This window comes from Furipterus horrens, unplaced genomic scaffold (assembly GCF_987537825.1).
Source record: "Furipterus horrens unplaced genomic scaffold, mFurHor1.1.pri manual_scaffold_3, whole genome shotgun sequence".
Taxonomy (NCBI): domain Eukaryota; kingdom Metazoa; phylum Chordata; class Mammalia; order Chiroptera; family Furipteridae; genus Furipterus; species Furipterus horrens.
The window spans coordinates 5503068-5516416 of NW_028327173.1; the positions used below are offsets into that span (position 1 = coordinate 5503068).

A 13349-nucleotide genomic window follows, 5' to 3' on the forward strand; every position below is an offset into this window, starting at 1 on the left:
CCCAACCCCGAGGGAGATAACTCAGCTCACGCACCAAGCTATTAAAAATCTTTATTGCTACTTTTCTTCTCCAACGGATATATATTTTTAGTTGAAATAAGAAGCCATGGCAACACTTTCACTTTTCTTCTTCGGAACATGAGACCGATCAGGGCCATCACTGTTACAAGAGGAAGGCCCATGACCTTGACAAGGACAGGCTGGGGCAGAGAACACACCATGGGCCCTGACTTGGACCCTTTATGGGAGCTACAGGGACAAGGAGAAGGAGAAGCCAGCAACACTGGGGTCTACGCTTAATCACAGATGCTGCGCCCTGGGAGGAGGCGCTGAGAAAACTCACCTTTCTCCCGGGGCTCGGCAGGAGCTGCAGGTCACTGAGCTGAGAGGGAGTGTGCTTGTGAGAGAGTGTGTTGTGTGCGTGTGTGTGTGCTCACAAATGTGCACACATACTGCCCTCCTGGAGGAAGACGCTCTGAGGGCCCTGCTGGGGTCCCCCCTTGTCCCCTGGGGATCAGTGGCCTCTGCAGTTAATGGTCAGCTAACAAGGGCCCGGGGCCTGTGTGTGGAGGAGGAGGACACGGTGTCCAGGCCGTGGCACTCAAGTTCTTCTGGGGCAAGGCCGGCACAGCGTGAACCTCCCACTGACCACAGGGCTCTCCAGGGATCATGCCTGGGACACGGCGACAGGACAGTCAGCCCCTGTGCTCCACGCCAGCCCCAAACCCAGAGAAGGGGGGTGCTTGGTTCTGAGAGTCTTCTCCTGGCTCTGGGTCCCTGGGGCAAGAATGGGTACCCGCCTGAGGGGAGGGTGGAGGCTTCCCTTTCTGCTGCCCCCCCACCCAGATTCCATGCCCGCAAGAGATGCTAGGAGAAGGGCAGGCCACCTCCAGGGGAAGGGGGGGAGGTGGGACGACTTGGGGTACCTGCAGCCATTCAAAGGCGAGGGCTCTGCAGCGTGCTTCTGGGGCTGGGATTGAAGACCGGCCTGGCGGGCCTTGCTCAGTGAAGCACTTCATAAATGAACACTGCCGCTGTCCTTTCCAGGCTGACAGGGAGGGACCCTTTGGAAGGCAGAGCAGGCCTGGATGGGAGAATCCCGAGTGCTGGCCAGGACCTACTGTCCCGGGGGCAGACACCTCGGGGGCCTAGCTGGGGGAGGTCACGGGGTAGGTGTCTGGAGCAACGGCCTCTCAGGCTTTGTGACCCAAGCTGCGGTCTTTGCGTGGGTTCCAGACTCCGGGGCAGAGACCTGTGCTACGTTGTGGGGTGTCACAGCTGGGGGAGCAGCTCCTGCCCTGTAATGAGGAGCCCCCAGAGGAGGCCTCGGGAAGTGGGATACACAGGGAGGTGGGGCAGAGCTGCCCAGCACAGCGCGCCTCTGCTCAGCGCAGGCCTGCTGGTGGCAGAGCAATTCGGTCACGGCCGGGAAGCTGGCTGGCTGCCAACTCCTGGAAGTGATGCCCATAAATTCTGGCTAACAATTGGCCACCTCTGAGCTCTGGGCTGCTCCTCCAGGACAACACAGATCTCCCTGGGTCCCATTTTCCAACTGTGGATCCCGCTTGGGGTCCTCGAGGTCCCCTTGCTGGCAGAACCAGGTGTGGTCATTCAAGCAAATGCCCTCTCCAGGTGGACCCGGCACAGAGGGACCGCGTGCAGCAGAGTTGGGGCGGCCATGGCAACAGGGAGCCATGAGCGAGCCGATGGGAAACCAAACACACATGTCAAAAGCCAATCAGATGCAAACAAACAAAACATGTAAAAGCAGCGAGCTCCGTGTAATAAATATTGCAAGCGCACTTGGTTTCTTTCTTTTTTTTTTTTCAAGTCAAATATAACAACCGCTGTCCCAAACCCTGTTTTCAGCATTCAGAAGAGAGAAGCTGGTGCCAGCAGCAGAACACCTGTAGCCAATCAAAACCAAAAAGCATTTCCCGTTAGCCAGCCAATCAGACATCTTCGCGTTCCTAAAAAGTGACCCAAACAAAGCACCAGAGGTCGGAGAGCTTCCTGGGAAGCCATAAACCGAAGCACAAATTAAAAAAAAAAAAAAAAAAAGTAAGAGTCAGAAATAAAAATAAAAGGTTTCCGTTGGTCAAGATTGAAAAATAAAAAGGTTTCTTCCTGCAGCCAATCATGAGTCCGTCCCATTAGGCCAATCGTAACCGCACCCTGGTGTTGCCCTCGACGCCGGCCCTGCCGAGTGGCCGTGGGGCCGGGTGGGTGGGGTGCAGAGGGCGGGGAAGGTGACCTGCTTGCTGCCACTCGGCCGGACGGACGAGGTCCACACAGATCTCTTGGCCCTGCCAGCTTTCAGGGGGCTCCAAGGGGTTTGCAGCTACTGCCTCCGGTCCTCTGTCTCCGACCTGGAAAACGCCATCACCACGTCCTCTGCACCTGCAGACCCGGAGAAGACAGTTGCTGGGTGGGCCTCTGGCATCCGGCGGAGCCTGGGACCAGGCAAGGAGGCCGTGGCCCTCAGGTGCAGCATGAGTTCCCCCGATTGAGTACAAAGTGCTTCCAAGGAAGCTCCCCTCCCCTCCCCTCTAGGCCTTCCTTGCAGTCTGGCCGGGGGGTGTGCCGCAACCTGGCTGCGGGGCTGCGGGGCTGCGGGCTGAGGGTGAGGCTTGGGCCTGCTCAACGTTGCACAGCTAAGAGGAAAGTGTGAGAACCCGGGGCTGCTGGTCCTGCAGTGAGGCCCTGCTCAGATGCCCTGCTCCAAAGTCACCAAAGCCAGGGACGCTTCGGAGCCACTCCTCTTTGCCCAAACCCAGCACGTGTTCCAAGGAGCGTGGCCAGGCCTGCTTCTAGCCCGCAGTCAGTCTGGCTCCCAAGGAGACAGATAATGGCCATAATCTGTGTTATTGTTGTGGATTTGAGGATCTGGTCCAGGCACTCATGAAATCACTTCCTTTGTCCTGTTTGCCACAGGACAGGTTCTGACGCGCGGCCAGGAACGCAAAAGCAGGGAGGGAAAGTGCTTGAAACACTGCCCTGCCCGTCGCACCCACCGCTGCGGGGGAGGAAGGAAGGAGCTGACTGAGGCACACGGGGCAGGTGAGGCGACCGGCGGGTCCTGCTGCGCCTCTGGGACCCTCCCCTCCACAAGTCCTGCCACCTTCTCCCCCTTTTCTAAAGGACGGTTCTTGGCTGTGCCCGGAACAATAACTGTCAGTTGCCCGTGGCCTTTCTGACACACTTGTTTTCTGTGCTATCTGGAGGAATTCTCCCGGGAGGGGTGGATTGGGTCAGCAGACACAGAAAGGCTACCCAAGGGCGAGCCGGTGTGCGGGGTGCACAGTGGAGCTTCTGGCCTGAGGAACGGAGTGGGGAGAGGGTGGGATCCTGCCCCCCCACCCTGGGCGTGGTGCTGGCCTCCGCATCCACACCGCAGGGCACGCTCTCTGTCACACTGGCAGGCCCCTACTGACCCCCTTCCTCCTGGCCTGCCTTGGGGACAGTGGAAGGGGCACCCTGCCGCGGGTGCTGCCGAAGGAGGGCCTGTCCACAGGAAGGAACATCGCAGAAATGTGCCTTCAATTCAGCGCCAGAGCACAAGGTGCTGTAACCATCAACCCTGCCTTAACGGGGTTCTGAGCAGCTCACCCTGAACAGGCGAATAGGGTTCTGGAGAGGGGCTCAGACTGCCTGACTCCTTGGGAGGGCGCTCCTTTGCTTGGGAAGCCCTACAAACCCTTCCCTGTCTTCTCGGGAACATTCTATTCTCGCTGCAGTCCTGGGGCCACGCAACAGCACTGCAGGCAGAGTTTTCCCAGCAACCACAGGATCCAGGGTGACATCATGTCCTGCGTGGCAGCTGAGCTGGTTGCCACACAGACGCCGGCTTTTCCCCAGGGCCGCCTCCCCAGCTCGCCAAGCAGCCGGGGGCAGCAGGGAGACACAGGAGCTGTCAGCACAAGACGCCTCTGAGCAGGGGCAGCCCACTCGCTCCTTCCCTTGCCTGTCTCGGGGGCTTTCTCCCCGGGGCCTTTCTCCCCGGGGCCCTGCGTCTGGACTGAGCTGTAGTCACACAAAGAGCACCGGCTGCCCCGGAAGGAACAGAGAGTCAGCAGAGAAATGGCCACTGGTTCCTTGGAGGAGGCCAGACCCCAAGGGCCAGGGCTCCCTCCCCCACAGCTGCCAACGTGTGCATCCAGGCCACACTCTGAGAGCTGGGGAAGGAAGCAACCTCCTCAAGGTCACAGAGGGACTCTGGTGACCATTTAACAAGACCCCTGAAGCAGAGGACTGGCCAGAGTCCTGGCCGCGCCACACTGCCAGCCAGTGGCTCCATCCCGGCCAGGGTGGGAAAGGCTGGAAACCCGCGGCTCTCTCGTTCACAGGGCCGCCGCCCGCTCTGCTGCTGGAGCCAGGCCGGGAAGGGCCTGCAGAGCTGCTGCCGCCCCAGGGCCTGCTCGGTTCCTCGAGGGCCCTGCTGTCTGCCAGGCCTCACCACAGTGACCTGCTTTCCTTCGGGGCCCAAGAGGGGTCGGCTCTTCTGGGGCAATCTCTGACCTGCCCTCACTGCTGCTGGCCTGGCACCCATCATTCACAGGGGCCCGACCATGAACCCGGTGGGCCTCCAGCCAGGATGCACCTCCCTCTCCTTTTCTCCAAGGCATCCGGGCCAGTAACCTCATGGGGGCTGAGCTGCTCAGTTATCATGATTTAAGCTGCTAGAGCATCAGAGCCGGGAGGGACCTCAGAGGATGGTCGCCACAGTCCGTCCTTCTAATTCAAAGGCCGGCACGTGGTGTCTCCCTTGGGTGCTCTCACTGTCATGGAATCGGGAGGCTCAGAACAGGAAGCCACTGCAAAGAAGCCACCAAGCTCCCCCACCCCCACTGGCTCCAAGTGGTCCTCTCAGTTTCCTCTCCTGTTTTACAGATGGGGCCGTGCCCAGCCCACCAGTACTTCTGTGGTCACTGCAGGAGGACAGAAGCTGACCGGTCTCTCCTGTTCCATCGTCTCCAACACATGAAGAGACAAAAATAGCCAGAACCAGGCAAACACATCACAAGGAGAAACCTACAGACCCGTACCTCTTATGAATATAGATACTCATAACACCTATAATATGCAAAAATGCTGAAAAAAAAGCAACACATAAAAATAATTAAATACTCTGACCAATGAGATTTATCCCAGGAGTGCAAGGTTGGTTTAACATCAGAAAAATAAATTAATGAATAGAAAAAAGGGCAAAAATCACAGAATCATCCAAATAGACACATAAAACACATCTGACAAGATTCAGCACCTTTCCACGGTAAAAACGTAAAAACGTCCAATACACTAGGAACAGAAGGAACTTCCTCAATCTGATAAAGGGCAGGCACTAAAAACCCACAGCTGTTATCGTACTTACTGATGAAAGACAATGTTCTTCCCCTCAAGATTAAGAAGAAGAAAAGGAAGTCCCAGCGCCCACATTTCTATTCAATGTTGTGTTTAAGGTTCTATTCAGGACAATTAGGCAAGAAAAAGAAATAAAAGGCATGCAAACTGGAAAGGAAGAAGTAAAACTACATTTGTAGATGACATGGAACTTCCATAAAGAAAATCCTAAGGGATCCACTAAAAAAGAACTATTAGAACTAACAAACAAGTTCCAGTTACAAGGTATAGGACCAATACACAAAAATTATTTGTGTTTCTATACAGTAGCAATGAACAATCTGAAAATAAAATTTAAAAAAATCATTTACAATAGCATCAAAAATAATGAAATTTTTAGAAATAAATTTAACAAACGAAGTACAAAATGTGTGCTCTAAAATGTATAAAACATCAGTGTTCAAAACACTCTTGAAAGAAAGTCAAAACAATCCCTATCAAAATCTCAGCTACCCCCCCCCTTTTTTTTTTGCAAAAATTGACAAGCTGTTCCTAAAATTCATATGGAAACACTAGGATCCAGAATTGCCAAAATAACCTTGAGAAAGAAGAACAAAGTTGGATTTACACTTTTGGGGTTCAAAACTTACTACAAAGCCCTGACTGGTGTGGCTCAGGGGATTGGTTGGGTGCCAGCCTGCAAACCAAAAGGTCTCCAGGTGACTCCCAGTCAGGGTACAGGCCTAGGTGGTGGACCAGGTCCCCAGTCGGGGCAGGTGAGAGGCAACTGATCGATGTTTCTCTCGCACATCAGTGTTTCGCTCCCTCCCTTCCCCTCTCTCTAGAACAAAATAAATAAAAGCTTTAAGAAAAAAAGTACTACAAAGCTACAGTAAACAAGACTGGGTGGCATGGCATAAGGACCAACCTGTAGATCAGTGGAACAGAACTGAGAGTTCAGAAGTGAATCCCCACCCCCCCATTTATACCAGTCACGTTCTGACAAGGGTGCCCTGCGACTCAGTGGGAGAGAAATGAACAGATGGGGTCGGGACAGCTGGATATTCACATGTAAGGGAAGAAATTGGACTCTTAACTTGCACCGTAATAAAAAATTAATTCAAAATGGACCGATGACCTAAATATAAAAGCTAAAGCTATAAAACCCTTAGAAGAAAACACAGGAGTAAACCTTCATGACCTTGGGTTAAGAAATGGTTTTGTAGATATGGCACTCAAAATAAAACTAAAAAGTTAGAAACTTTTAATGCTTTAAAAGGTACCATTAAAAAGAGTAAAAAGGCAACCCACAGAATGGGAGGAAGTACGTGCAATGCATATTCCTGGTGAGGGACTGGTATCTGGAATTTATAAATAACAACTCAATAATAATAAAAAGTGAAACAACTGAATTTTGAAAATGGGCAAAGACCCTGAATGGTCAACAAGCACAGGAAAGGGCGATCCACGTCATTAGTCACCACGGAAACGCAAATCGAAGCCGCAAGGAGACATCCCTTCACGCCCACAGGAGGGCAGGAGCCAGAGACAGTAACCAGTATCAGAAGGGACGCGGGGAATCGGAACCCTCCTCCACTGCTGGTGGAAGCGTCAGATGGTACAGCCCCCGAGCCTGCTCCACCCACAGCCGCCCTGTCTCTGCTGGCGGCTCCTGCGTTCTCCTGGCTCAGGTCAAAAACCCTGGGGTCAGCCCTGGCTGCTGTGGCTCAACGGATTGAGCGTCGGCCTGTGAGGCAAGTGTCGCTGGTTCGATTCCCAGTCAGGGCACATGACTAGGTTGCACGTCAGGTCCCCAATTGGGGGCCCGAGTGAGAGGCCACCACACAGTGATGTTTCTCTCCCTCTCTTTCTCCTTTCCCCTCTCTCTAAAAAAAATAATAAATAAATAAATAAATAAATTATAAACAAACAAAAATCCTGGGGTCTTCCTGACTGCCCCACCTCCACACACAGCACAGCAGCAAATCCTATCGACTCTCCTTTTAAAATATGTCCTGAACACATCATCACCGTGTCCCCTGCCACCACCCCAGTCCAGACCCCTACCCCGCACTAGCCTCATGTTTCCCCCTTTCCTGGACCTCCCCACGCTGGGCCCTAGATGGTCCATTTTCCATACAGGGATCAGAAGGAAGTTCTCAAAAACACAGGTCAGACTCGCCATTCCTTTGCTCAAAACTCTCCAAAGGCTTCTTATCGCAAGGCTCCTCATCCCGCTCAGAGTAAACCGCAGCTCTGCGCACCACGGCCTGCAAGACTCAACACAGTCTGGCCCCCGGATGCCTCTCTCCCGCCTTCTATACACCCTCCCCCCGACTCCACTCCAGCCCCGTGGGCTCCTGACTGTCCCCAGGCACAGCTCCTTCGCCCCTCAGGACCTTTGCACTTGCTGTTTCCTTCACCTCAGCGCTCTTCCCCGAGTCTGTCTCTCGGCTCTCGGCCTTCGTGCCAGTCTCCGGGAGTCACCCCCGGCAGTCCTCCCCGGCCGCCACCACTGTAACAGTGCGCCGTGTCTGCCAGGCCCCTGCAGCCAGCCTCAGGACCCTCAGCACGACCCCAGGGGTACATATGGGTGTGACCTTTGTCTCCGCACTGGAAAGAATGTTCCATGCAATCGGGGACTCTGTCTTGTTTGCTCATGTATTCACAGCACTGGGGAAAGGCCCTGGATGCACGACGGACCGTGACTTCATAGATGAGGAACCTGTAAGCCCACAGGTGAGTCAGAGGCAGAGGAGGGACCGGACCCAGACCTCAAGTCCACGCCTTCACCGCCCCTGTACGCTCTGCCATTTCCTCTCAGGAGAGGGAAGAACTGACGTCCCAGTCACCCAAAGCACTGCGGCGGCTCGGACCTCCTGCGGAGGCCGGACCAACCCATCCATCCCTGGCGGAGTGGAACCAAGACCCCGGATTGCAACAAATGACACCCAAGCAGCCCTAGCCTGCCTTGGCAAAAATTCAGCATGGAGCCCCGAATGCCGCCCTGGGAGCAGCCCCGCCCCCGGATGCCCGGCCCATCCCCCGCCCTGCCCTGGCCCGCTGGCTGCAGACACGGCCTCCGTCCCGGGCTCACTGGCTATGGAGAGCAGGGCCAAGGCGCTGCCGAGGACACAGCTCTGAACTAGGACAGGGCACCCTGCGGGCCATCCCAGCCCACGCCCAACGCCAGCTCTGCCCCTTTAACAGAGTCCAGCCAAGTGACTGGGGAGAGAAAAAATGACAAATATGCAGGGGTTTATAAAAGGGAAGCTGGCCCCTAGCCGGGGGCGGGAGACAGACAATGGGGTCACTGGTCTGCTTGCAAGCTCAGGATGAATTCACAGCAGCAGCATCGAAAGCCCAGAACGGCACCCACCAGCACCCCCTGGGCGCGCGTCCCGGCGGGCTGACGGGCTGAAGGAACCTACCCGTTGCTACCAGGAAACCCGGCTCACTACGAGGTGCTGACGTGCCAGGTGCAGGAAGCAGTGCGGCTTGGAGAAAGCCCCCAAGGCACCGAGACACGACCCCCACCACTTGCACAGTCCCTACTGACACGCGAGGCTGTACGTTAAAGTCTTTCCAAAAATGTCTTTTCATCATTGGGCCCCTCAATCTGTGTCTGGAATCGTCAGAACATACTGGTATCGGCTGCATGGTTATAGCTGGGTCAGCGATGGCGGATGAGAAAGAACAGAACGAGGTACAGGGAGGTGGCCGCAGCTGGAGACCACGGTGGAGTGAGGGTCCCCACGCTCTCTGTTTCTGAGACCTGACCGGGGAAACCCGTGTGGAGCCCCGTACCCTTTTCTAGGAGCTCGGAACTCAGTCCTGGAAAAGCACAGACCGTGGAGCTCACGGAGAGCGGGGCTCAGGCCTTCCCTCTCCGGGAGGGACCCTACCAAGGGACCAGACAAGGGGGGAAGGGACAGGCCTCCCAGCCTCCTGTGACAGTGCAGTTCCTGCCATTCCACCAAAGCTCCAGGCTGCAGGGGGACAGACTGGCCCCAGAGCTCTTCCACCTCCGGATTCTGCAAAGCCCAGCTCAGAGCTGGCCCTCAGAGGTGGCGGGGGAGAAACAGCTCTGCCTGACGGCAAACCCCAGCCAAGACACTACATGAGGTACACAATGCCTGGCTCAGCTCAAAAGGTCACAGGCCCCGGGCCCCACAGTCCAGGTCACAGCCCTGTACTGATGTCACCAGAGATCAGGGGTTACTCCCAGAAGCGGCATCCGCCATGGGCGGGGGCACCCACATCACCCACTTCAGAGCCGTGGGCTCCTCTAAGCCCAGCCCCCCATGATTACACACTCTGGGGACAGGAGGCTCCCTGAAATCCCAGCTCCCCTTCCTGGCCAGGGCTTCCCAGGACTACTCCAGGCCCAGGGGTGCTGGAGCAGGGATCCCTTGGCCTCCTGCTCTCCCGAGGGCCCTAATATCTTCCGAAGGAGGGTAAACCACTGGGGCCTGAGAAACTCAGAAATACAACCCTGAAACCCCAGTCTCCAAATTCCCACACTACTGGAGGTGGGAGACAGTGAAGGGTGTGAACTTGGGCTAAGTGACTCAAAGTCATCCAGGGAACCCACCTGCCAGGCCGGGGCTGCCCTCCATCCTCATGGCCACGGCTGCAGAGGAAACACGACAACACGCTCCCGACATCTGTCCCCTTCTTTGACCATAGGATTTTTGGTGGTGGTACCTCTTCCCCCAATGACCTCCCTGTAGCAACTACAGTCTGCTCCCCAGCCACTCAAAACTGTAGTGGCTCAGCTACCAGCCCTGGGGAGATGAGCCAGACAGCCAGGCTCCTCCACGGGGGAGCGTTTCCGTGGAGATGAGGCTTGAGCACCACGCTGGACAAGGCCTCCCCTAGACAGACTCTGGCCGCTGGGGGGCACTCACTGTCTTTAGCAGCCACAACCCAGGAGCCCAGGGGTCCTATACATCTCAGCTCTGATGCCCAGAGTTCCCTGGGCATGGCTTTTACCCAGAGACAGCAAGACACTGGTTGCCATGGGGACAGCAGCCCTGATCCACCAAGGTCTTAGCAGCCAAAGCAGGCTGCAGGCTTCGGGGCGCCCACCGGCCTCCCAGCTGACCATCCATCACCAGGCACCCAAGCTGCCGGAAAGCAGGGCACGCAGGTGGAGCACGGAACCAGCTGCTGGCAGGGGCGCCGGGCCTCCTGACCAGCCACTGAAGGCCCTTCCTGGACTTGGGCTACCTCTGCGGACTCTGGTACCCCAAACCCGATTCTGGACCAGATCACACCTACTTGTGTGAGCAGGGTGGGTCCCTGCACACCCGCCTCTGCTCCTTCAACTGCAGAACATGACGAATCACACCTACCCTACCCGTCTCAGCAACAAGGACAGTGTCCACAGCACAAAGCCGCACAACAGCATCTCGTGGGGTCACAACTTAGGTTCTACCGCACTGGCGCTTCTTTAGTCCCAGACCTGCTCCCCCAGACTCACCTGCTCTAGTCCCAGATCTGATACCCCGAACCCACCTGCTCTAGTCCCAGACCTGCTCCCCCAAACCCCCTTGTCCCCTCCTACCCTCTATACACACGCAGCCTGCCTCTGAGGTCTGCGTTACCAGGTGAGTGCGGTGCCCACTCTCTTCACTAATTCTTTGCTCTCCCAAGATGTAAGCTTCTAGATTGGAGCCAGGCTACATGGGAAAGGGACAGAAGCTGGGAGGTGTGGGTGAATCCCTCCAAGTGTCAGGAATGACCAGGTCTTCAAAGTGCTGGCATGTACTCAAATTCTTGCAGGGATCAGAATCACCTGGAGGGTTCTTTCAAATGCAGACCCCTGGGCTCGTCTGTCTGATTCTGTGGGACTGGGGCGGGGCCCAGGAGCCTCACTTCTGACAAGCACCGTCGGTGGTTCCAGTGTGGTCATCTGTGGCCTACACTCCGAGGACTCGAAGCTGCAGACTGTCCTTGATGGCCACTCCCTAACCCTGAGCTGCTGTCCCCTCTCGGCCAACCTTCTGAAAGAGATGTCTGTCCTGCTTCCACTTCCTCGCTTCTCACTCACTGCCCGGCCCACGGCCATCTGGCTTCCAGTCGGGGCTCCACAGAAAGTGTTCTGGGACAAGTCACCACTGACCTCTTCATTACCAGCCCAGGGAGCCCTGACTGTGACCCTGCTGACTCTCCCGTGTCCTCTGCTGTCCTCCATGCTGTGCTCACTGAGCCGCCCTGCCCTCATCCTGCCCCCTTTAACTGGACAACTGCCCCTGATTCCACGCCCACACCCAGTCCTCTGCCTGCTCCCACCTGGCACCTGAGCTCTGACCGCACTCCCTCCCCTTTGTGGATGCCCACAGGCTCCTCCCACTCAGAGCTCCCCTTCCTGCCTCATCCACTAGACCTTGGTCTCAAATCCCATCCCCACCTATTCACCCACATGCAGGTTCTTTGTCCCAAACGTCCCACCTCTGAAATGCATGTGCATCACTTTGCACATGACATCACTGTGACCTTCCAGCTGTCTTCTTGCCTTACCCTCTGGCCCATGACCTCTCCCCAGCGCTCACCCTAAGTGGATGACAAGTGACCCTGGCTACCTCCCCTTCAGGCCCATGGTGACCTTGCAGTCTTCAGAATAAACTCCATCCTGAGCCCATTTGCATTTCCAGCCACTCACCAGCCACCTGGCAACCCCCACGCCAGGGGGACATGTAGACACACGACATTCGCGCAGGCAGCAGCTCCCTTGGCCTGGACGGCGTCCTCCCCCAGGTTTGCCGCATGCACACTCCCACACGTCCTTCCAGGCCCCAGCAAACAGCACCTCTGCTCTGTGGTTTCCTAGGTGAGTTCCCTTCTCTCAGGATTAGTCAGTCATCCTGTGATCTGCGTGCCCAAAGCTCTTCACACACTTGTCCTTGTGTCTGCCCTGCCAGGCGGGCCACCACCGGGCTCCATGCCTGGCACACAGACCCACGGGCCACTGTGAGCGGAAATCTCCCATTGCTGGGAGAGGGGCCCTTGGTGCTCTTGCCAAGGCAGAGGCTGGCCCCGTACAGGGTGTCAGGAGGTTAATTAGCGTTGCACAGGGGCCTGGAGGCCTTTGTTCTCAGTTCTAGACAATAGATCCCCTACACTGGCAGAGGAAGGCCAAAGCAGCCATTCACAGGCTGAGGACGGGCTCGGATCTGAGCGACTGGCCTGTGTTTCAGCACATTCCTTCCCCTTTCTGGGATTTTTTTTTTCCTGTAATTCAAGTGACCACATACTAAGTCCTTCTGGTTGATTTTTCAGTTGGATTCAATGTATATGTGATTTTTCTGGTTCAGTTTTTAAATTACTAGGTTACAGGTTAATTCTCATGTAAGTGTTGATTAAAGTTTTAAAAGATTAGCTTCCCATCCCACAGAGTGGAATTCTCCGGGGCCTGACTGTCATTTTGGTCCAGTTTGTTGCCACGGAGGGCCTTTGGGAGAAGCCTTGGCCCAGGCACGGACCAAGCAAAACCCAGCTCTGCGCCTGAAGCTGGACACAGCGCAGACCCTGGCCCCATGGGGCTCCTGACACAATATGATAATGGGGACACAGCTCAGGAGCAAGAGGAGGGGCTGCAATGACCCAGAAGAGGCCAGGGAGGGCTGCGTGGAGGAAGTGAGGCAGCAGAGGCTGGAAGGGCGTCCTAAGGGATTCCAGGAACAACACTGGCTGTAACGTGGAGAAGATGGTGCCAGCACCTCCGCCCAGAGCTGCTGAACCAAGTGCGGTGACCAACTGTGAAGTGCTATGTGACAGGTGGGCCACCTGGGAGCAGCTGGCTCCCTGCTGGTCTGCCCATGGCCACGGCCACGTTACCCAAGTTTCAGTGCAGCCCTGAGACCCAAGGACCGATTTTAGACTCTCCGGCAGCATGTGCTGAGCCAGCAGCCTCGGCTTCCGAGGGGAAAAGCCAGCGGCCCTGAGACGGCCCAGCTGGCTCCAGCCTGGGGACCTGTCCCAGCAAGTCTCCTACAGAAAAGTGT

General features: G+C 56.2%; 1 protein-coding gene across 3 annotated transcripts in view; it reads right to left on the minus strand.

Annotated features, from left to right (window-relative positions):
- Positions 1-2048: 2048 nt before the first annotated feature.
- The window catches only part of CTNNBIP1 (catenin beta interacting protein 1), a 44637-nt gene continuing 33336 nt past the window's right edge, over positions 2049-13349 (minus strand). For all 3 annotated transcript variants that reach the window (XM_090268555.1, XM_090268553.1, XM_090268554.1), the window contains one exon: positions 2049-2400. In XM_090268555.1, coding sequence (XP_090124681.1) covers positions 2342-2400 — 59 coding nt within the window. In that variant the 3' untranslated portion in view covers positions 2049-2341. The remainder of the gene's footprint in view (positions 2401-13349) is intronic.